Source organism: Camelus ferus, chromosome 2, assembly GCF_009834535.1.
Source record: "Camelus ferus isolate YT-003-E chromosome 2, BCGSAC_Cfer_1.0, whole genome shotgun sequence".
Taxonomy (NCBI): domain Eukaryota; kingdom Metazoa; phylum Chordata; class Mammalia; order Artiodactyla; family Camelidae; genus Camelus; species Camelus ferus.
Genome location: NC_045697.1, coordinates 42,589,768 through 42,614,137, shown reverse-complemented (window position 1 = coordinate 42,614,137; position 24,370 = coordinate 42,589,768). Strand labels below are relative to the sequence as shown.

The 24,370-nt window shown below is 34.7% G+C and overlaps 1 protein-coding gene across 5 annotated transcripts in view; it reads right to left on the bottom strand.

The window, feature by feature from the left end:
- WDFY3 (WD repeat and FYVE domain containing 3) overlaps positions 1–24,370 on the bottom strand; it is a 242,775-nt gene that overhangs the window by 122,656 nt on the left and 95,749 nt on the right. For all 5 annotated transcript variants that reach the window (XM_032498818.1, XM_032498840.1, XM_032498836.1 and 2 more), the window contains 5 exons: positions 15,100–15,209; positions 11,472–11,633; positions 5,491–5,683; positions 4,033–4,219; positions 2,204–2,370 (listed from right to left, as the gene is read on the bottom strand). In XM_032498818.1, the coding sequence (XP_032354709.1) occupies positions 2,204–2,370; positions 4,033–4,219; positions 5,491–5,683; positions 11,472–11,633; positions 15,100–15,209 (819 nt within the window). The remainder of the gene's footprint in view (positions 1–2,203; positions 2,371–4,032; positions 4,220–5,490; positions 5,684–11,471; positions 11,634–15,099; positions 15,210–24,370) is intronic.

Genomic DNA, 24,370 nt, shown 5'->3' with positions numbered 1-24,370 from the left:
TAAAACAAACAACCCTATCAAGCATTGGGCACAGAGATCTGACACAAAGTAGAGATACAGACAGAAAATAAGCACATGAAAAGATGCTTGAAATAATTCAGAAAAATGAACATTAAAAAACACAGTTAGATACTATTATACACTTACTCGAGTATTTAAAATTAAATATTAACACCACTAAGTGTTTCTGAGGATGTAAAGCAAACTTTCATACATTGCTGATGCAAATGCAAAAATGGGACAGCCACTTTAGAAAATACATTTGGCAGTTTTTTATAAAGTTTAACATATATTTAGCATATGAGTCAGCAATTGTACTGCTTGGTATTTACCCCAAAGAAATGAAAACATATAGTCCACACAAAGACTTGTTTTATATCAATGTTCCGAGTAGTTTTATTCATGCTAGTTAAACAACTGGTGAGCAGATAAACAAATTTCAGGATATCTAAACAATGAAATTCTATACAGCATGAAGAAGAAACAAACTTCAGATACATACAAGAACATGGATGAATCTTGAAAGTGAAAAAAGCGAGATACAAGAAACTACATACTGTATGACTCTAGTTTATGAAATTTTACAAAGAGCAAAATCAAAGCCCATCAGTGGTTGCCAGGGCAAAGGGCACTGATGTTTCTGAAAAAGAAACTGATAATATCAAGGTTAGGTCACTCACAATCACCTGAATTCTGACTCTTAGGATAGCATCCTTTCTAGTTAACCTTGCTTTCATAGACATGATGTCACTGGATTCTCAAAGGTGCTAGGTTATATATTTATTATCCATGTTATAGATGGTACAAAGTTAGGCAGACATATAAGAAAGATTAATTTAGCTGCATTAAATCTCTCATTACAAAAAATTACACTACTGTAACTAAATTTTTTCCCAGTGTCACAATCAGATTGATTAGCCAAATGAAACAAAGTCCAAAATAGGAAGTACATTGCTGAGCTATTTTTACATTAACTCACAGGAAGAGTTAACTGTGGAATACTCAAGCTAGAGCCTATAAATTAGAAGAGTTCATTTAATATTTTTTCTTTAATATTAAATAAAATGAAGCCTTGAACTGCTCAGTAAAATATTCTTGGATTTCACTTATTTAAAAAGTTCTGTATAACCTATACAGTGAAGGTACATCTTATAGAAGTAGTTTTGATAACTTCAATCTAAGTTGTAATTTTTCAGTATAATTTTCTCCAGCAAAATAAATTTAGGATATTCTAGTATATCTATTTATTCTCAGTGACTTAAACATTTATAGCTGCTGACTTCTGTCGTAAAATACACAGATAAAGTGCTGTGAAATTTAAATAACCAGACATGTTGATATTAAATTTTACATGCAAGTATCATAACTCTATTGAATATTTAGTAAGTAACAATAATGTGAAAGAAATTATTAGAGGCCTCTGCACTCGGGTATTTTCAGAATGGTTATTGTGCATTAAAAAGATTAAATAAACAGTAAAACTAGCTTGTACTCTCCCATAGTTAAATGTTATTAATTACACAAGAAGTTTTCTTAGTAAAAGATCATTCACTGAAAGCCAAAGTTAGAAAATCTGAACCATAAAATTCATTTCCTGTAATGTAACTTCTCTGTACCTAGGTCTGTTTAGTTTTAAATAAAATATAAGCATTTGCACCTGTGCTTTCTATATACATCTTATGTAAAGACAGGCATAGAGATCAGAGTGTGAATCAAGCTCCATCTGCAGAAAGTGGAAATGGGTGGTGTGTCAACATTCAAAAGAGGTATGTCTGGATTATTAAAATGTTGGAATGTTAAAATAAAATACTAAAATGCAAATTTTAGGGGGGAAGGTATAGCTCAAGTGTAGAGCACATGCTTAGCATGCAGGAGGTCCTAGGTTCAATCCCCACTACCTCCTCTAAAAAAAAATAAATGAAGAAACCTAATTACCTCCCCTTCAATAAATAAACAAACAAACAAAGTGAAAATAAAATAAAATATAAATTCCACTGATTTTATGATACTTCTATATTATTTTAAAGTATTTCATCTGCTAAAGACTGTCACTCAAGAAATTACACCATAAAAAGCACCAACTTTAATGAAAAAGTATATTACCTTTATACAAATAACATAAATAAAGAGAAAAGTCAGACTAATTCATTCTTTCTCTATTTCTTTGAGTGGATCAGAATCGGGGGGAAAGAAAAAGACTCACCTTTGCCTGCTGGCTGAGGTACTGCAAATCCAGGCAATAAAAAGGGTGCCCCTGTGGTAATACCAGCTGGTTTTAGTTCACTGACACCATACGTTGTTAGGGAAGTTATCAGATTAACCAGGTCTTTCAAGGCATCTTTGGATTCTGCCTCTTTTGCTTGTTCCAACCTAGGAAAAGTGTGATTTAGCAAATATTTTCTCTTGTATTTTCAAATTTAATACAGACATTTTCAGTTTTATATGCAATAAATGAATGTATAGAGTACCACAAGAAATTTCTTCTTACATTATTCCTATATAAAAACAAACTATTTTTATTAAGTCCATTAATTTTATTATAAGGCATTACACTATACTTGAAATAAATTATTATCTATACTCAGAAGACCTGATAAATACTGATTTTGCCAGTAACAGTGTTATTTTAGGTAATTACTAATCTTTGGTAGAAAGACTATATAACATTAAAGGATTAGATTAAATATCTCTAAAGTTCCCTAAGGTTCTAAGATGATAAAAGTTTCACTGTTTACAATCAAAAAACATATTAACCATTTCTTTTCTAAGAAATTTTCTGTTAACAACTTTAAAAGTGAATTCCTTGGGAAGATTTGCAAGAGTTTATCTTTATTTCATTAATTAAGTCAGATACTCTCATTAGAGTACACTTAAGTAAAGCTGAGAGTCTAACAACTTTTGAAAACAATCTTAATTTCTTTAAACTAAATGTGGAAAGTTTCATTTTAACAATTATTTTCATGCCATACACAGAATATTGTAACCTTTTTTTTCCTCCCACTTATGAGTGTTGTGTACATGGCTCTCCATGGTAGTATAAACTCACCATAGGTATGCTTTTAATGGCCATGAGGAGCCAACCATGGCTTTGGGGAGTGGAGAGTGGGACAGCTAGTAGAAATCAGAATACAGAAGCACTAACATACATAAAATTTTGTCCACATTTAGAATTTTATCTTTAGGATCAACAACCACAAGTGAAATTATTGTGTCAAAGAATATCAACATTTTTAAGGCTCTTGATACTATCTGGTCAATCTGCATTCTCAAAGGATTTCATCAATTAGTAATGGGAAATGGTTATTTCATTAACTTTCATATATCCTCATTTGCAAATTAGGATATACATGCAAAGTTATATTCTTGAGGGTTGCCTAGTATTAAGTAATGGCAACTAGGTCAAACTGGCATTAAAAATAAAAAGTTTACAAAATAGTGCTGGTTTACAGTAGATCAAATGATTTAAAAATATTTAATGGTCTGGAAGCAACTAGTGAGACATAAGTATCTTCTTCCTAATAAACTTATAATCAGCCATTTTGCCAGTATCTGCACCAAACATTTGAGATGAAAGAGGAGGCTACTGAAAGATTTTTAGACTGACTAATTTGTTTTATACATACATTTGTAAGGTATTCATTCAATCTGCATAATTATTCTTGTTATTAACTACATTAATAATAACACTGGAGTTACTAATAAGGAAAGCCAAAAATATAATTAAGCAAGGAGAGTTTATACTTTAGGAAGATGTTAATTAGCTCATTTAAACTCCTCACCCTTTACTAAAGAGTGGATTTATTCTTCACATCTAACCACTGACTCCACATTTGCAGCTTCCATGTCCCAATCTAATGCTAAATTCACTTTGTACCCTCCTGACAGAACAGGAATAAAAAGAAGTGATTAAAGCTAAGATTAAATAAGTGATTGGTTGATTTCTTTTTTCCCATAACCCCAAACTACATCATTTCTTTTGCTGAAAAGACTGAGCAGACACTGAAAATAGAGTCTTAAATTGTAAGGTTTTACCTAAGCAAGAGATCACAAAGGAAATTATATCCTTGCCATATCCGAAAATCATCCAAAAGAGTTTGGGAAACATCACTGGAATCTTTGAGGAAACAAGAAAGCCCAGCAAACATTTCAACAATTTCTAGGGGAGACAGGTCATCTGACTGCTGCATATTCTGAACACATGTAGATAAACATTCTTTTTCTGTTAATAAAAAAAAAAATTTAAAGAATTAAATATATATATATAATTCATGTCAATTGCTTAAGAACATTTTCTTCATTCTTAACTGGTGTTTAACAAAACATTAAATGAGACATTAAATTTTAATGTATCTACAAAATACTGTAAGACAAATGTTACACATTCTAAAAGTAAACAGAAGATTCAAATTCACTGGGAAAGCTCTGCTTCGAAGTAGTAAACAAAGGGTAACACAGGAAGTGTTAAAATAAGTTGACATTTATTATCATTTTTACATCGTATTTGTTTTGTCATTAAACACAATGACTGCCTGCTGCCAAATGATATTTTTGATCTTTTATATTAATATAGTAAAAGGAAGAAAAAAAATTAAAACTATCTTTTAAGTCTAAGGAAAAAAATCTATTAACTAGTTAAAAGTTTAAATTAGAGTAAATACAGACCAGTGAGATATAGAAATTTCAGGAAATAAATTTTAAAATTATGTTTGTACTATATATTACTAGTTTAAGACAGTTAATACTGACTTTGGGGATTGTAGGCATTTCAAAGACTTCCCTTGCTTATCTTTAATAAAATGTATTTGTCTCAAGAAACCCAGTGTCACTTAACAAAAGCTAAGAGGATTTAACACACGAATAGAGGCAAGAAACGTTTAATGATGGACTGATGTCAGGCAAGTGAACAAATAGTTGTATTAAAAATTATTTTGAAAGATTTTTTAGTGAGATATATATATATATACACACACACAAAAAAAATACTACAAATGTCTATTTAGACATTTTAAGGGACAGTTGATACGTATATGAGCTAAAAAGAATGAACAATTTCTCCATAGTGCTGATAAAGAATCCACCTAATTTCATTTCTCTGCATCAGACTGTCTACTTATAAAATATCTTCAAGAAGACTTTTAACAATAGCATAGAAAAAAAGCCTTTTTTTTTTCCAGCAAGAGGAGAGAAGAACAGGCTATGATAAAGAAGACAAAGAACTTTCATTATATTATGATTGATCATTTACATGCTAATGCAATTATTTTAACTCTTTTAGATATCCATCATTTGGAACAAATGCGAATTTCTTACATTTGAAATGCCTCACAAATAAAAAATAAATTTTTTCTCCTGGCAAATATACTTTTTAATTTAAAATGGAATCTTTGGAGGACTGAGAGATAAAAATAAATCTGCCACCATGTGAGGGAAGAGAAAAGTAAGTGAAAGAAATTCAGAGGACCTAAAATAAATATGTTAACAGATATTCACCATGAATATACTTCACAACATTGACACTAAGACCGTGGCGGGATATGGTCATAAGGACTTCTCCGGCACTCTTCCTCCAAGGCAGGTTATAGGGAGGGCACCAAGAGGTTATTGCACTGAATAAAAGCTGGAGATCGTCTTTTTGAGCCAGCTCCTCCGCCGGAGAAACAAAACTGCAGAGTTTCACTAAGATCTAAAACAACAAGCAAAGAAAATACGTATATAAATAAAAGAATGATTGGTGAAAGGAAGGAGCTGGAGAAGGACTAGATCTAATTATTAAAACTTTCAAAAGTTCAGGGTCAGCACTGAGTAATATCACTAAAGCCACAATGATGAGTGCTCTAACTTTGGCAACATTAAAAAAGACATCTATAATTTAGAAGTGTTTTATGGTAAGACAGTTAACCACCCCTACTTTTATCTGCTTATTTTTTTTCAAAAAAACATTCTATGCTTACTATCTTCTCTTCACCATGTATTTTTGCATACTTTACCCTGAAATGGAATAAATCAACAGTAACTTTCAAGATCAACATTTTAGTTTTCTAATTTGGTTCTTTAATTCTTAGTTTGTCATAGGTAAAATGTAATTTTCTTCTCTAAAAGGGACAGTTTTAGGGAGACGAGGACAGAAGAATAGATCTTTAAAAACATTTTCAAATTGCTCTACCTTCTACACAAGTAGAAGGGGATATTAGAATAATAAAATCATCTTAATTCAGAAGTATCTTTTAATTATGTCTGACAGCCAAAAATCTTCTAAAGCATGGCTTTCAAAGAAAATTCAACATGTCTTAAACTCTGGAATGAGAATTTATTCCTTACCTATGATTTGCAAAATACATATTACATAAGAGTTTACAGCACTAAGGTTGCCTGCTACTTGGGGAATTCAGCTATCCTCGATGGATTTTTTTCTTTGAATCTCAATTTGGTGTCAAGAAAAGTTAACTTTTTTCTCTGTAATAAATCTTTTCATCTAAATATTCTTAAAAATATACAGAATGAATAAAATAGCTATAATTTATAAAATAATTATATTCTCTTAAAGTAAAAGTACTTCATGGAATTTGAGTATTTTAATATCTATGAGGAAAATGCTAAACAGAAAAAAGTATTTAAAATACCGTATTTTGTCCGAGAGAGCTAGGTCTTGCTTTTCCAATTTCTTTCAATGCAAAATTTTACTTAAATGTAAGATTTTCTCACTCACAGCTAACACATAACAGGAAAAAAAGATCAAGCATTCGGAGAAACAACAAAACATTTATAAAATCAGTAAGTACAAGCATCCTCCAACAAAAAAATACCTGGAGAAATGACTGGATACCGGATTTCCATTAATACATGTAGTATGTGTAACTTTTCCCATATGTGTCCAATTCAATAAAAAAGATACATGAAAAAAAGACAGCCAATTGTAGCCAAAAAATATATGCTCAGAAGGGTGTATTGCTGATTGTACTTTTTGTTGATTCTCACACTGCCCTTATGTGATTAGAAGGACAGATGATCATTTCTTTAATTTGTAACATAAAAACAAACCCCAAAATAAAATACTTATTTCCAAATCAAATCATGGTTCTCAAAACTAAGCTAGATTTAATTTTGTGATGTTGACTCTTAAGGTAACTAGTTCTTAATCTTCAAAAGCAAAAGGATTCTTATAAATAATCTAGTATATTAACAACAAAATATCAGAAAGAGAAATTAAGGAAACAATCCCATTTCCATTGCATCAAAAAGAATAAAATACTTAGGAATAAACCTACTGAAGGGGACAAGAGACTTGTACTCCAAATACTGAAAGATGCTGATGAAAGAAATTGAAGACGACACAAACAAATGGAAAGATATACCATGTTCTTGGATTGGAAAAATCAATATTGTTAAAATGACCATACTACCCAAGGCAATATACAGATTCAACACAATCCCTATCAAATTATCAATGACATTTTTCACAAAACTGGAACAAAAAAAATTTTTTAATTTGTGTGGAAACCCAAAAGATCCAAAAGGGCCAAAACAATCTTGAGAAAGAAGGATGAAGCTGGAGGAAATCACTCTCCCTGACTTCAGACTATACTACAAAGCTACAGTCATCAAGTGTATGGTACTGGCACAAAAACAGACACACAGATCAATGGAACAGGATGGAAAGTCCAAAAATAAATCCATGCACTTACGGTCAATTAGCCTATGACAAAAGAGGTAAGAATATACAACGGAGAAAAGAAAGTCTCTTCAATAAGTGGTGCTGGGAAAATGGGACAGCTACATGTAAAAGGATAAAATTAGAACATTCTCTAACACCATATAAAAGATAAACTCAAAGAAATGGATTAAAGACCTAAATGGAAGACCAGATACTATAAAACTCCTGAAGAAAAACATAGGCAGAATACTGACATAAATCACAGCAATTTTTTTTTGAATCAGTCTCTTACAGTAATGGAAACAAAAGCAAAAACAAACGGAACCTAATAAAACTTAAAAGCTTTTGCACAGAAAAGGAAACCATAAAGAAAATAAGAGAACCTACAGAATGGGAAAAAATATTTGCAAACAATGCAACCAACAAGGGCTTAAATTCCAAAATATATGAACAGCTTATACAACTCAGTATCAAAAAAACCCCAAACAACTCAATCAAAGAGTAAGTATAAGACCTAAATAGACATTTCTCCAAAGAAGACATACAATGGCCAATAGGCACATGAAAAGATGCTCCACATCACTAATTAGAGAAATTCAAATCAAAACTATAATAAGATATTAACTCACACAAGTCAGAATGGCCACCATTTTAAAAGTCCACAAAATGCTAGAGAGGGTGTGGAGAAAAGGGAACCCTCCTTCAGTGTTGGTGGGAATGTAATTTGGTGCAGCAACTATGGAAAACAGTATGGAGATTCCTTAAAAAACTAAAAATAGACTTATCCTATGATTCAGCAATCCCATTCCTGGGTATATATCCAGAGGGAACCCTAATTCAAAAAGATACATGCACCCCAATGATCGTAGCAGAACTATATACAATAGCCAAGACATGGAAGCAACCTAAATGTCCATCAATAGATGTATGGCCAGGGAAGTTGTGATATATATATATATATGTAACAGAATATTACTCAGCTGTAAAAAGGAAAGAAATAATGCCATTTGCAGCAACATGGGTGGACCTAGAGATGATCATACTAAGTGAAACCAGACAGAGAAAGACAAATACCATATATCACTTATATGTGGAATCTAAAAAGATGATACAAAATGAACTTCTTTACAAAACAGAAACAAACTCACAGACATAGAAAACAAACTTATGGTTACCAAAGGGGAAAGTGGTCAGGGGATAAATTGGGAATTTGGGTTTAATAGATACACCCTACTGTACATAAAATAGATAAACAAAGACCTACTACACAGCACAGGGAAATCTATTCACTATCTTGTAATAACTTAAAATGGAAAAGAATCTGAAAAAGATTTTATTTATATATAAATAAATAATGTATATATAACTGAAGCACTTCGTTGTATACCTGAAACACTATAAATCAACTATACTTCATTTAAAAAAATTAAAAATTAATCTAGTATAATCTTTTCAATTTATGAAATAGAAAACTGAAGAGTCTACATCTCATTCCTCTTCTGCCCCTACACTAACCACTTCTGTTTGCAGGAACTCTGTTATTAAGTCCAGCCAAGTGTGGCAGAGCAGTAATTGGCCACGTCAAAGAAAATGAAAAACAAAAACAAAACAAAACAAAAGAGTGCCTACATGAAGCAGTACCAACCGCTAAGGTCCCAGGAAACCATCTGTCACATAATATAAACATAGGGATTTCATCTCTCACAAACACTGTGTGTTCTGAAAACATTTAGTAAGTTTGTTTCCATTGGTTTTCTAGACAAAATGATGGAAACAACATCCAGCCTGTGGTGAGGCACTAAAAAGGGTAAGTGATGCCCTAAAGGAGCACATGACTAGGAGGCAGGAGAGCTGGGTTCTAATCACCGCCACGCAGCTGCTGCGGATCACAGCCACTTTCCATAACTGTAAATGACATGAGGAGTTTCATTTAAATTCTCTTTTGAGTTCATTTTGGCCTTAACACTCAATGATTCCAATACACTAAAATGAATCCCACACTTGGTTGAAAGTCAGCACCCACTGCTTTCAGATATAAGGAAAAAGTTTTTTTAAGCTTGAGAAGAAATCTTTGCTATATTTATTTAGTACTAAATACATAAAGCTAAGCTTCCATTTATTGCCTAAGGTATTAACTAGTTCTTCAGGAGGGCTTTACTGAAATAGGGCTCTCTTCTGGTTAGCAAAGACTAACCCACTACATTCGTCAGCAATGTCTTAAAGCAGCTTTAATTCCTATGTGATTTCTTCCTTTATTTATTCCCATCGTTTTTCTCATCTAATCTAACTGACAAGTCAGATAAAACTGAGTTTTAAGCCTGTTTCTGCCATTCACTCACATCATCATTTTTAGAGAAAACAAAAGCTCTGAAGTCACGGGCTGCTGTGCAAATTAACACGAGATAAGGGATGTTAACCACTAGCATGAAAGTACCTTAATAAATCAAGTGTTCAATAAATACTTGTTGAATTAGCATTTTATTGATAATCCTGTCTTTTCCTTTCTAAACTGCTTTAGTCTCCCTCTCCTCAACCTTTACTGCTAGACCTCAGCAAAGCCAAGTCATTCCTGCAGCAAGGCCCCCAGTCACAGGAGGTGCAAAGGTCAGCTGTACAGGGCTCTGCCTCACTACCGCAGACCCGCCATCCTCTCTGCTCTCTCATCCTACTCTCAGTGATGCCGGTGGTGGTGGCGGCGGCAACAGCAGCAGTCACAATTATTTACTAAACAATAAATATTTTTATCTCATGTCTATCATGTCTGAAGCAGAGAACCATAGCTCTGGGTATCATTTCACTTAATCCTCCCGAAACCCTTTAGGTAGGTGTCATCATTTTCATTTTAGAAATGAGAAATCTGCACTTTATTTCAGAGAACTGGATTCAAACAGGTGTGGGCTTTTTTTTAAAATTGAGGTGAAAACACATAACTGAAAATTTAATCATCTTAATAATTTTTAAGTATAGAGTACAGCAGTGTTAACTACATGCACGCTTTTATGCAACACACCTCCAGAACATTCTCATCGTGCAAAACTAAAACTCTGTACCACTGAACAACAATTCTTTTCCTTACCCCCGAGCCCCCAGCCCCCAGCAACCAATGCTCTATTTTTCAGTCTGACTACTTTAAACACTTATAAATGGAATCACAAAGTATTTACCTTTTTGCGTCAAACATGTATTTTTAAATACTGTATTTTCCTGTGGACAGATATTCAAATTTTGTAGTTTTGCTTGTTTTGAAAATGTTCTCCCAAGAAAGAGTATCAAAATGATGACAGTATTTCCAGGCTAGCTAACAAAGGTTTACTTAACCTGCTAATGCCACTTAAAGAAGAGTGGCAACAGTGGGAAAGAAGGGTTTTTATAGGCAGGGAGTAGAGGAGGTGGCAGAGGCCACTAAAATAAACTGTCTATTCTAAGTGAAATATTTATAGGCTAAGGACTTCCTATATATAGACAGCAACAAAATGGACTTTCTTGACATTAGAAGAAATATTACCCAAAACTTATAATGATAACCAATAAAAGTTTTCCTTGCTTAGTTCATTTTAGAGGTGTTTTTGCTGTATCAAATGTAATCTTAATAACTGAATGTCTGTTGAGAAACAAACTTGTTAATCCCTCACTCAAATATTTCTCAAAAGAAATGTGCACATTCAAGAAATGTGACCATTAGAAGAGATAAACTGAGTTTATAATAAACAGTATGAAATACCATAGAAAATGGTACAGGCAGAGCATCTATTTAAGGAGTATACCTAGTGTACTTTAAATAGACTGGTACAGATGGCCAGGCAAACAGCACCGTCCATACCTGTACAAAAACTTTCTGGAGTAGTCCACGACGTTCTGCTAGAGGTAGCTCATTCTGTGCACCTCCAACTGCCTCAGGCACATGTGGAAGGTCAAAAAACAGATATAAACACTTAACCAGGGTGGAAGGCACTGACATCGTTGTCATGCAGTCCACGGTTTTCTGGAAAAAACAAACCGGTAAGTAAGTGAATAGACAAACAGATGTAACTGTACTTGGTATAGGTAAGGAAACTCACAAATTTTAAGCCAGAAAATTATTTATCAAAATAACTTTTTAAATGACTGGAAAAAATTTAAAATGACTCCATGCTGATGAATACTCATTTTCTGTTTGTCTTAATCAAATATTGAGATGTTTATTATTTATTAAGTTGAGGCAGCATGCTTCAAAGAACATAAGCTTTAGGATTTAGGAAAAAGAAACCTAACCATGAAATTGGACAAACTAATTTTACTAACTCTTTTTTTTCTCTCCTATAAAATGGATATAATGGTGCATACCTCTTAGGATTAATATGAGGGTTATATAAGATAATAAATGCAAAGATAATATTAAGTACTAAACTATATATTAGTAGTTGCTTTACTATCACTTTTATTTTATTCTTATTGTAGATTCCCAGGGTTGGAAGGACACTTGAAGGATACAGCCATCACTGGCACACAAAAATATTTCTACATTATTTTCAAAGATTACTAGAGGAAGAAATTTCAGGCCTTCTTTTGGGGAACATTTCAGTATTGTTAAGATGAATGCTATAATAATTATCAAAATCTTTCCATAGTGCAGTTTGGAATAAAAAGTTTTTCCATGCTGAAGATCAACAAATTAGAGTCATTTGTTGATTAGTTTATTAACCTTTCTATTGAATATTTACTGAATGCTAGGGCATGTCAGTCAGTGTGTTGGAAGCTGGGCATGCGATCGTGAAGCACCCCTGCCCTTCAGAAGACTGCAGTTACCAAGGTTTGCCAAAACCTGTAAGTTAACCTCTTAAGTGTAATAATGGTAGTACATTCAGACTAATATAAAAGGGAACAATCAATACTGCCAGGAGTGGAATGGAAAAGGGTAGGAGTTAAAATAAGAGGGGAAAGATCACCTGAGAGGGTATACAGGAGGTTGGGCCATATAGTATAGTATGTTTCAGGAACCTGAGTTCAAAGTTTCTGAAAAGCCAAAATAATAATGTCTAATCTTCAGTGTTTATTATAGAACAGACATAAGGCTAAGAACTTTAAATACATGCTCTCATCTAATCCTCAAGTCAACCACACAAGGTAGGTTCTATTACTGTATGACCCTCACTTTACAAAGGAAGCAGTTGAGGCTCATCACTTTCACACCCTGCCTCAAGCTAGAGAGCTGGTTAAGCAGTCCACAAGTGTGTATGCTGTGCGACCTGTGCATGTGGTTTCCCATTCTACTTTTACTTTATTTTGCTGGCACTGGGGACCTAATGAAGTGTTACAAACAAAGGAGTAATAGAACCAGATTTCAGAAAATTAGCTGATGGTAGTATAGATAATAGATTAAAGAGCAGGGAAGCGAGCGTAATTAGGAAACTAGCACAGAAAACCATGAGAGATGGGGCCTGAAATAATGCAGCAGCCAGGTAATGGGGAGGAGAGAGAGCTTAATGAACAATCTTTTGCAAGATCTGGCCCCTTTCTACATACCCACGATCACTTCCCTCCCGTAACACTCAAAAGCCCCTTGCTCTTCTCACCTACAATTTATTATTTCTAGGCCCATGTCTCCAACTAACTCTCAGTTCAAGTGTCTGTTCATGCCTGAAACTTTCCTTAATTCTTCATCTTTCCTCCTACCTTCACCTGCAAAATTTATAGCTCCCACATTTCTATTTTCACAGCACTACATACAGCCCATCATTGCATTTCATAGTATTATCTTCGTCCACCTCATCTCTGTCATCTACACTTGTCGATTCAGGACCATGCTTTAGTCATCCCTGTATCTCACTGCTGCCAGCAGAAAATGGCATGGGAACAAGTCAGCTCAAAACATAACACTGAATTTTCTTTTAAGATGCCTCTTTTTCCAATTGGATTATTACTAGCCAACCCTTCCAATTAAGCAAAATGATATGATTTTTCATTTTCATCTTACAATTGATAGATTAAAAGGTAATTGGCAATATTCACAATTCTAAGCAATTAGGTTACTCTTGATCATTGTACTTTTAAGGACGTCTATCCATCTGCGTATGTTTAAGTTAATACACATTTATGACTTTCCACTGTGTGTTAGGTTAGGTAGGACACAGCCTCTGCTCACAACTGAGGAAGAAAAATATAATACCTACAGAAAATAGGAATAAAATTTAGAAATGCTCCAATTATGCATTACTATTTTACATGTTATTCCAAACCAAACCAAGTTTTGGACAGTAATATAGAGAGGCATTGATAGCTACCATCAACAGCAAGTAGACTGGTATTTCGATAGTCACCGGGTACGGTCACAGATACTTGAAAACAATGGTCCACTTTAGGACTATCTGCAGGTTACTCAGGGTGAATAAACATCTCCTTTTGCCCTGGACTGAGGAATTCCTGGGATGTGGGCCCTCTATGCTAAAGCTCTGACAGCTCTAGTTCAATTAGGGCAAGTTGGTCTGACTCCTTTCTGATTTAAAAAAACAAAACAAACCAGCAAACAAAAAAGGAAACAAGCCATTCCAAAGGGGGAAAAAAAAACCAAGTGCTACTCACGTCGGGCTAGTAACTAGTTTCAGGATACGGTTAATTGGGAATACGCACTGCTTCTCCTGTGGCCTGTCAGTGGTAGTATGACTGGTGTCACAGTCACTTTCAGAAACTCCGTGAGGTGTTTGAAAGTCCACAGTAATTTAGACAATAGCCATTCTCAAGACCAGTATGGGCTTTGATAGGTAATTCTATTCTGGATTTTAGAAGGTTGAATAAACTTCCTTCATCCCCAAAACGTCACAGGTCAATAATCAGGTATCCAAACCGCACACAAATGATCACATGGCATATATATCATGACAGATGATTAAGGCTGGTTTAAAGGGGGAGGAGGGGAGGGCAATCTGCAGAATGAATCAAGTGGGAAGGTAATACATATTATCGTGAAAATGCCAATATTTCCTTATTTTCCATAAAAATTAGAAAAATTTTAAAGTATTTTACATGTGCCTTATTCCCTGTTAGCTAAGGGAACTTACGTGAATCTGAGGTGATTCTTCCTCAGCCAGAGTTTCCCTAACGTGGGTTACAGGAGTGTTGGGCTGGGCCTGTGGGGCTGGAGCTCCTGGGCCGCTGCCCTGTGGCCACAGGCAGGCCATCTCCTTGCCCAGTGTGCTGTACCAATGGTACCACAATCTGTGTGTGTTAGGACGTGACAAAGATAGAAAACACTGTTCTAAGTCAGGCATTTCCTCATGTGTACAATGGAAACATTAACCTCTTTATAGAGATGTTGTGAGAAGCCTGGAATAATGAGTAAGAAGAATTAGAAGAATACAATGATTACTGTAAAATCCTATTTGGATATGATAAATTTAATTTCATAAAACCCCAAGAGGATTGAAAAAAAAAAAAAGAGGGTGCGTTGCCAAGCATGAAAACAAAGAACTCACCTGACCAGAGGATGCTAACAAATTAATTGTTGTCAGAAGCATCCAACCTCTACTGGCTTCTTCACTCTGATTGATTTCCAAGAACTGGACTATGGCCCGACTTGCAGCCTCTGTAAAACCAAAGGGAAATCATTAGTTGAGAAGAAATCACATATAAGGAAGTTCTTCCTTGAAACCTGCAAAAAAATAATCATTTACTAAGCATATACTTTATATCAGCCCTACTACATGCTCAAGAGAGCAATGTTTTAATGGTATTCATAGATACCATCATATCAGTGCAGAATGTGAAAGTCAACCTATGTATTTTAGGAAAAGGTATATCACAAACTCGTCAAAAAGAGTCAGGAGGGAGGTGAAATTTGAGCTAAACTCACCAGGAAAACAAGTATATATGTCTGTCTAGATAGGGGGAGGCAGGAAGGAGAACAGAGATTAGGAATACTGTATTAAGACAAAAGTGTGGCTAGATGAATGAGCTAACTATGTACAGATCAAGATGAAGAACTGTAATAACACAGGGTTCACATTCTAGAAGAGCGTATGTTGAGAATTAGAGTCTAATATCAATAACAGTGATAGAGAATGTCTATTTATGAAGGAAAGTAAGCTAAGGGCTGTATCTGTATTTGACTCTTTGGACAAAAGAGAACATACGTAGTTTCTTGAGCAAAGTAGATGATGAAAGGATTATTCTAAAACTATTAATTTAGAGTGATATGTATGGCAAACTGCAAGGGCAAAGAGACTGATGGGGGAAACAAATCAGGAGCTTGCCTCAGTGGTACACGCAAGAGGTGACTTGAACAGCTGACAGTAGGAACAGAGGAACAGTGAGAGAGTCATTCATAGAACTGCAGTGTTGGAAGAATCCCTGAAAGTCAATTTAGTTGATTATGTTTTTAAAGATACGGAAAAATGAATAAATCCCTAACCATGTACTCTATCAGCACAGAGTTCATCGATTTCTATATTGATATAGGAGATGAAGTCAAGTCATCTTTAATTAAAATGAGAAGTCCACTCTGTTCACTCTAGACCAACACATTAAGTTACTAACATACACTAAACACACGTCATAAAGACGCAGGATGCATAATAAATAGAATTTAGATGACTTTAGGGGTGTTTTTTCCTTCCATTTAAGACAAACAAGACAAAAGTGTTTTTATCACATAAGTGAATTAATACGAGACTTACACATGGTACTGTGCTGTGCATATTTCACCTTTATTTACTTTCATTTGAAAGAACATTTTAAAAGGAAAAATTTTTAGATACCTTATTCTTACTGAGTCTTAACTATGTAACAAACACTGTTTTAAGTATTTGTAGATGTAACTCATTTAATCTTTACAAGAACCCTATGAGTTAATAGCTATTTTTATACCCCTTATTATAATATAAATTGAGAAATGAAGAGGATAAGTAATTTGCCTACAGTCAGGGATAGAACTTATATTCAAATCCAAGCTGTCTAGTCTGTAAGAGGTAGTTCACAGTAGTGATCTAAAAAAAAAGGACTTACTGGAAAAGGGGAAAGTCAATGGAAGCCTGATTTGCTTCTGATATTCAGTATCTCCTAAGTGCTGAAATTACTGTATTCATATACTCACTGATTTATAGCCTCTTGCCCCTCTCTAGAAAATAAACACCATGGGAGCAGACTCCTGGTCTGCCTGGTTCAATGCTGCTCCCTGGTATGAGGCACACCACTGGCACTAAGTGGGTCCTCAATAAACATCTGTTAAATGAGTGAATAAATCAACCCAAGGAGATCAAAGGAGGACACGCTGAATTCAACTTCCTGAACATCAGGAGGTTTGGATTTACTACGGGCAACGGATTCCTGAAGGTTCTGAAAGGAGGAGTAATACAAAGAAAGCAATGTTTAAGGATGATTAAATAGAGAAGGGAGAAAACAAAAGACCACCACTGAGAAACCACCTTTAGCAATCATGGTTTAAGATCATTGGTAAAAACTGACCTGCAAATTTCTCCTGCAAGCAACAATGGACCTAGACATTTGCTAGGTAACAGGACCCATCCTTCCATGATAGGAATTAAATGTGTATATGAGGAAGACAGCTTCTTAATTGCCTAAAATTCTCAACCAAAGGCTGACATGCTATGCTTTCATTTCCTAGCTGTTTCATAATTAGGGAACTTTGGTTTTAAATTGTACATTTCCAGTTTCATAATCTTAAAAAAAAATACTTGTAATCTTCAAATTGATTATTTCACAGTTAAACCAATATAGTGAAATTCTATTTCATAAAGACAAAACAAAACACTGATTAGTAAATGGACTGGTTAATACCAACTATGCCTTGCACAGAGGGGGAAAAATAGATTTTGAAAAATTAAACCTGCTTTAAGAGATAAAGTTATCCTGGTATAGAACTTAGAAACCTATAGATATGACACATTCTGAGTGACTCTGGACATTTTTGGATATTACTTAACACTACTAACATTAAAAGAAAACTGGACAAAAGTGTATTTTCATACATATTTCATACATTTTCATACATATTTCAATTACCAATTATAAACAATGAATGCCAATGGTTACTTTGAGAATCAAAACACCAAACATGTACTCTTGGTTTGAAACAGTTCTATTTATCTGATCAATGGCATTTATACAAGTATGTGGTTTCTTTTATTTTGGCTGACAATGAACATTAAGATATTCCTCAAGATAAGACAATTTTTTAAATGTTCTATTTGTTATTAAACAACAGTTCAATAGATTGCTGAGCTGATCAAATGAGATAATACACATGAAAATCAACTTTGAAAAAGATCAAGACAGTAAAATTACTAATGGTATCTTTAACAATTAAGCCAACTTAATAATTACAACTGTTGTTTTTGAGAAGGTGGAGAAGACCTAAGTTACATGAGCAATAGTGTATAATTACGTTATCTGACTCTGAATTGCAAGTTCATACAGATAAAGAGGTCTGGACAGAAGCTGTAGTTAAATGATATATATGGGAGAGACTGAAAAGTCTCACTGACAAAATAAATCATCTCTGCGTAACAAATTACAAACGTAGTTCAGAAGAACTGTTTTACTGTCACCTGCTAATTTCAGTATGTTGCCATTCAAACACCTTAATCGGATCTCCCACTTAACTTTAAATGAGTCAAGGAGCTCATGGTAAAAGGATACAAATTTAGTGCTATCTTTAAAAAATTACATGGACTAAAAAGTAATTTTTAACTTTTATGAATCACAGAATTTCTTAAAACTTTGAAAGAAAAACATTCCTAGTCAAAGAATGTTGTATTAGTCTTTTAATTTCACTAATACTTAACAAATACATATTTAAATGATGATTTTACTTAAGGTTATGAGAATTAATAAAAGAAATGATCAATATTAGCCCATCTTGAGAGTTGCCAATCATTTGATTTAAGCTTCAGCTTTCATGCTGCATTTCAGTACATACAGTTAGATGCAAAAACACAGAAGGGGAGTTAGGAGAGCTCATTATCAGATTAAATAAGAATAGAACACAGACAATTTTAAAAGAAATGTATGTTCCCAGCCTACACTGAATAAATTAAATTAGACAGCATTCAGAACAAGCAGAACACAAAACCTGTTAATTCTAAGTGTAGTACAACAGTTTTCTTTTGCAAAGTCCATTTAAAGCATAGTCATTTTCAAACTTATGCTTCAGGCTGATTATGTGAGACACATTAATAGTATTACACTTATTTCATTAATGAAAAAATCAAGCCCTAAACACCCCTTCCCACCTCCCTCCCCCCCAAAAAAAAACACTTCCACAAGTTAGTCAGTAAAATAGTATTAGGACTCAGAGCTTCCATGCTTCTTTCTGTTTGATAATACATAACCACACCTTGGGAATGAGATTACCTGAAGGTGTTGTGCCTTTGAAATCCTTGGCAGACAGCGGGGCACACTGTTTTTCTGTTTAAAAAAAAAGGCCAGGTTGTCTAATTGGGGATTCACTACATTATACTAATCTCGCCACAAGATGCCAACTGTGGTCAGCATCACCTGGCTTCTACGGCACTGGGCCTCCGCCCAGTGGGGAATGCACCACTGGGCACTACAGTGGCACCCAGCATGCAGAAAAGTCATTAATAATAAACTGAAGATACTATTTTTACACAGGTAGAATTTTCTGCTTCAATGATGTAAATCAATCATGTGCCGTTAGAATCAAGAAGATTGAATGGCTGAACACAGCAAATAAACAGAAAAGACGAAGAAGAGTCTTAAGCCATACCTTGTACACAATATGGCCACAAAATTATTTATTTTCTCAAATTAGTTGAGAGAGTCACTACATATACTGAACAAAATCACAGGGAGGCAATAACCAAGAGAGAATTAAGGGAGAGAAAACAGAACAGTGACGTTGCCCTAATGTATTACACATCAGTCCACATACTCATTTTGCATGTTGATATACCCAAAACATTCCATTTTTACTAATTTCTGACAGATAGATTTAAATAACAGAATTTCAGGTAAGTATGGTTCCTACTGAGACATCTACAATCCCTGTTAGAAGTGACCTGGTAAAAAGACTTGATGTGTGAATGGGGATCAGGTAAACAGAATAACAAGTATTTCACATCAAATTCAGAGAAGTCCTGGAAAAATAATCTTGCTCTAAAGTGCAACACATAGAGCCAATTTTTAAAAGAATAATAGAGGGTTCATTTCATCTGCTTTTTTTTCTTGGAGAACATTATATGCATGTAAATTATAACAAAATTACTTTCAGTGAGAACTTCCTGTGAAATAAATAGTTATGTGAGGTATTGAAAGCAGCCCAATTCACAGAAGCAGAAAGTAGAATGGTGGCTGCCAAGGGCCGGGAGGAGAAAGAAATGAGTTGCTGATAAGTGTGTATAAAGTTACAGTTATGCAACGTGAAAAAGTCCTGGAGATCTGCTGTCCAATACTGTACTTTTACAATTACCTGTACTGTACATTAAAACATTTGTTCACAGGGCAGTTCTCATGTGATGTGTTTTTACCACAATAAAAACCAATTGATCAATCAGAAAATCAGAATGGGATATGCAAGAGGAAAGATGATTCAAGATGTACCTAGATCAAAATCTAGAATTTTTTACCAAAAAAATCAAAAGATCAAAAAACCTCCAAAAAAGTACTTTTTGGTCACAACACTGATCAAAAGAAATTTCCAATGTTCAAGGCTTAAAATGAAAGAAGAGGAACAAGGATTCCAACAGCCAGAGTTCTTCAAGGCTGCCTGGGAAGATACTTCAAAACTATTTTCTCTCTTAAACACCAGGAAGCTGGCTTTTCTAACATTCCCAAAACATTAAGCGGAGGGAAGGGAGGGCACAGAGAAATCCCATCAAAATTAGTAAAAATTTGTTGAGCACCTAATCTGTGACAATCATTCTTTCAGGTGAACAGAGATGAACACCACAGACAATAAAACTAAATAAGTAAATAAACAAGATACTTTCAGATGATGACAAAGCTCTGAAGGAAGTATTTAATGTGACTGAATAAATTACTAACTGGTGTGGATAAAAGTGATTAGGAAAGGTTTCTCTTGTGGAGGTAAAACTTACACAAACTAAATTGAATCTCACTGGATTCTAAAGTTAATGAATTTCAAAAGTTTAAAACTGAAAATTACTTGGAATTACATGATGTGAAAAATATATCTTCAAATACCTGGCAAACAAGATGTCATCAATAGAGGAAGGCAGATGAAGGAAGGCCACAAGGGGTTTCAGGTACTACGTCTGCAACTTCCTGTGAGTCCATAATTATTTCAAAATAGGAAGTTTAAAAAAAACACAAAAAACTTGTGTAACTCTTACTGTAATTAACAATGAAACATATCCTCCATTTAAGACACTGTCCATTATTTCTAAAAAACTGCCTTATAAAGATGTATGAAAATGAATGTATGTATGTATATGCATGACTGGGACATTGTGCTGTACACCAGAAATTGACACATTGTAACTGACTGTACTTCAATAAAAAATAAATTAATTTTAAAAATTGCCTTATGCAAATAAAATTGTAAAGGATTGAGGAAAACAAATCTCCAATGTAGAAAAATGTTTTTCTACAAACATGCAGATTAGGTATTTTTAAAGACAGCAACAGAAAGGAGAGTATAAATAAATTCTGGAACTTTGAAAAAAATCTATGGATGTCACTCAAGAAAGAAAATGCAATGAGAGGAGCCAACATATGAGAAAGAAATTTCCCTTCATACTATCTACTTGAAATAGCTAAAAAGGCACAAAACACACAACTCTAAAATTTAAGACCAACTTCCCATTTCAACAGGAGGATGCAATCCCACTTTGGGTGGAGCAGGGAGAAGACGGGCAGGAAGATTACCTTAAACTATCTTAATCACCTCTCCTGGGACTTGCTTCAAGGACTGCAAATATAATTAAAATTGTCTCACTTTAAAATCCATATATCAGTTCATATAATGTCCTGTTTCTGATTAAGAGATTTTTGTCCTCAATCTAAAAATACTTTAATGGCTGTTTCTCCAAAGACTCCATATGGGCCCCAGATAAAGACAGAAGTTTGAGCACATGCGTTTATCTCCTCTCTCCTGAAACCCCACTGCCATGCACTGAACTGTGCTCCCAGCCCCAGATTCATATTTGAAGCCTAAACCCCTAATGCGATGGTATTTGGAGGTGGAGCCTTTGGGAAGTAATTGGGTTTGGATGAGGTCACGAGGGTGGGGCCCTTGTGACGGGATTAATGCCCTTATAAGAACAGACACCAGAGATCTCTCCCCTCCAGGCGAGACCACCCTGAGAAGGTGCATCTGCAAGCCAGGAGAGATCTCAGGAGAAACCAGTCATGCAACACCCTGATTCTGGGCTTTCAGCATCCAGAACCGTGAACAGAAATTTCTGTCGTTTATGCCACTGGTCTATGATATCTTGTGGCAGCCCAAGTAGACTAACATGCCAGTAAAACTATTGTTTAAAAGGATTTTTTAAAAAGTATAAACCCATAAGAACAAAGAAAACAGAAAAGGTAAAAGCAACAAAACTTTGGATTCTAAAACAGCAGAGAAGTCAGTGGTAACTGATTTAGCAAATTCTAGAATCTTAACTTAAAGCAAGTGAAAGGAAAATAGAAAAGCAAATTACTATAAGAGAACCTCCAAGAGGCTCAGAATTGGTACCTTCAGAAGCAGAAGTAAATGTGGGACTGTACGCAGAAGGACTGCTGAAGAATGTCTAAGAGCAGCTAGACCCAGATCCCCATTACTATGTGGGTACTAGACTGGAGATTAATTCATTGAATAGAAAGAGAGGGTGTTTGGATTGAGATGGAGGAGGGACAGACAACGACATCACGTCAGGCACAGTTGTGGTCTCATCATGAAGATAAAATAGATGCTTATGTACTAAATGTTAAGTAAGGGTCCTCAGACCTTTCTCCAACTTGGCTTCTGAACTGTTCAGAGTCAGCTATATACTAAGTAAAGATTGGATATTCTTCTGTAGGGACTCTGCCTAGCTCAAGGGAAAGATGGTCAACAGAATGGCCCAGCAAGATGACCCTGGGCTGAGGCCCACATCTACAAGCTCCACCCACAATTACAAAGCTACCCTACAGCTTTCCAAGGATGACACACGTGAGGGCATTCTCTAATATAAAAGACAGAGACAAAAACAAATTAACAAAAAAGTCAACCTGAAAGAAAGAGACTATTTAGGAAGATAAAAATCTGAAAAGAAAAGAAACGGAAAAAAAATTAAAAAGAAAGAAAAAGAAATCTCAGAGAATTAAGAGAATCCATGAAAAAAACATACCAACAAAAAAGAAAAAAACTCCTAGAAATTAAAATTATAATGTCACAAATGAAAAAGAAACTTATAGAAGGGAAAACTGAAGAGCTCTTTTAGCAACTAGATTTAAAAAAAATAAATATAAAATAAGACAGGAAAGATAAAAAAACGATAGTGACAATCTTAAGGATACATGTGATGAGAAAGAGAAAACAGAGGGGAGGATATTATTACATAAATAATTCATAAACTTTCTCAAAATTAAAGGATATGAATTCCCAGACTAAACTAGTCCAATTGAGTACTCAGTATAATGTATAAAACAGGTCCACTCCAAGGCATGTTATCATGACATTTTAGAACAGGAGGGCCAACAAGAGGATTCTAAATTTTCCCATTTTTTAAAAAAAATGAAAAGAATAGAAAAGAAACAGGCCACAGACAGAGAATCAAGAATCTGGGTAGCTTTAGATTTTTCAATACCAATGTAAGAATCTAGAATATGATGGAAAAGTAATTTTTAAACTCTGAGATAAAATGACTTCCAACCTTGAATCTGATACCCATTGAAAGGAGGATAAATGCAATGGAAGCTGCGAGATTTTCCAAAATAACCCCGAGAGGTCACCCTGGGCTGCCCAGAGAAGGACCCACTGACCATGTACCCAGAGGTACTGCACCTAAGCTCAATTTCCCATGACACTGGTAGCTTCCATTCTCTGTAGGAGGGCCTGCAACTCCCCCTGTGCCCACAAATCTCCTGAGGCTTAACAGCTAGATTTCTCAAATAACTTCTGTAAACATCCAGTAAGTACTCAAATCCAGTACTCAAACAGCCTCCATCATGAACAGTCTGCGTTTCTTCACCGATGAGATGGCAGTCATGCTTGGATTTTAGGATGGGGTATGCCAAGCACAATTCTCTGTGAGAAAATGAGGGTGAAGGACTTGTGACTTCTTTTCCCTTGCTGAAGCTTGGTTTTCTAAGTTTCCCTTTTCTGCAATAAAGTCGTCCCATATGACGTGCTGGAGTTTGTTCTGAGCCCTGCTACCTGAAAACTTGTCAACTTGAACGTTATCACTTTCCTTGGTGAAGGGAAAGGAACTCATTTTAATATAGCAAGAGTCAAAGAAATCTTCACTCACGACATTTCTAAAAACAAAATCCAAAAACCAAAAATGGTAACTCCCCTGCATCCTTTCTCAGGAAGCTGTTGAACAAGACACTTTACCAAAACTGAGGAAGTTAATTTGAGAAAATAGATGACATGAGATTCAGGAAACAGAGGCTCTATCACAAAGAAGCGGAAAGGCATCCCAGGATGACATGAGAGAAGATGCAAACATGACAGCTATCCAGCTGGCTTAGGGCGCAGCTACTACAGATTAAGGCAGGCCAGAAAGTTCTGTAAGAGTTACTTGCAAGAAGATGAAACTGATACAGTATCTGATGTCT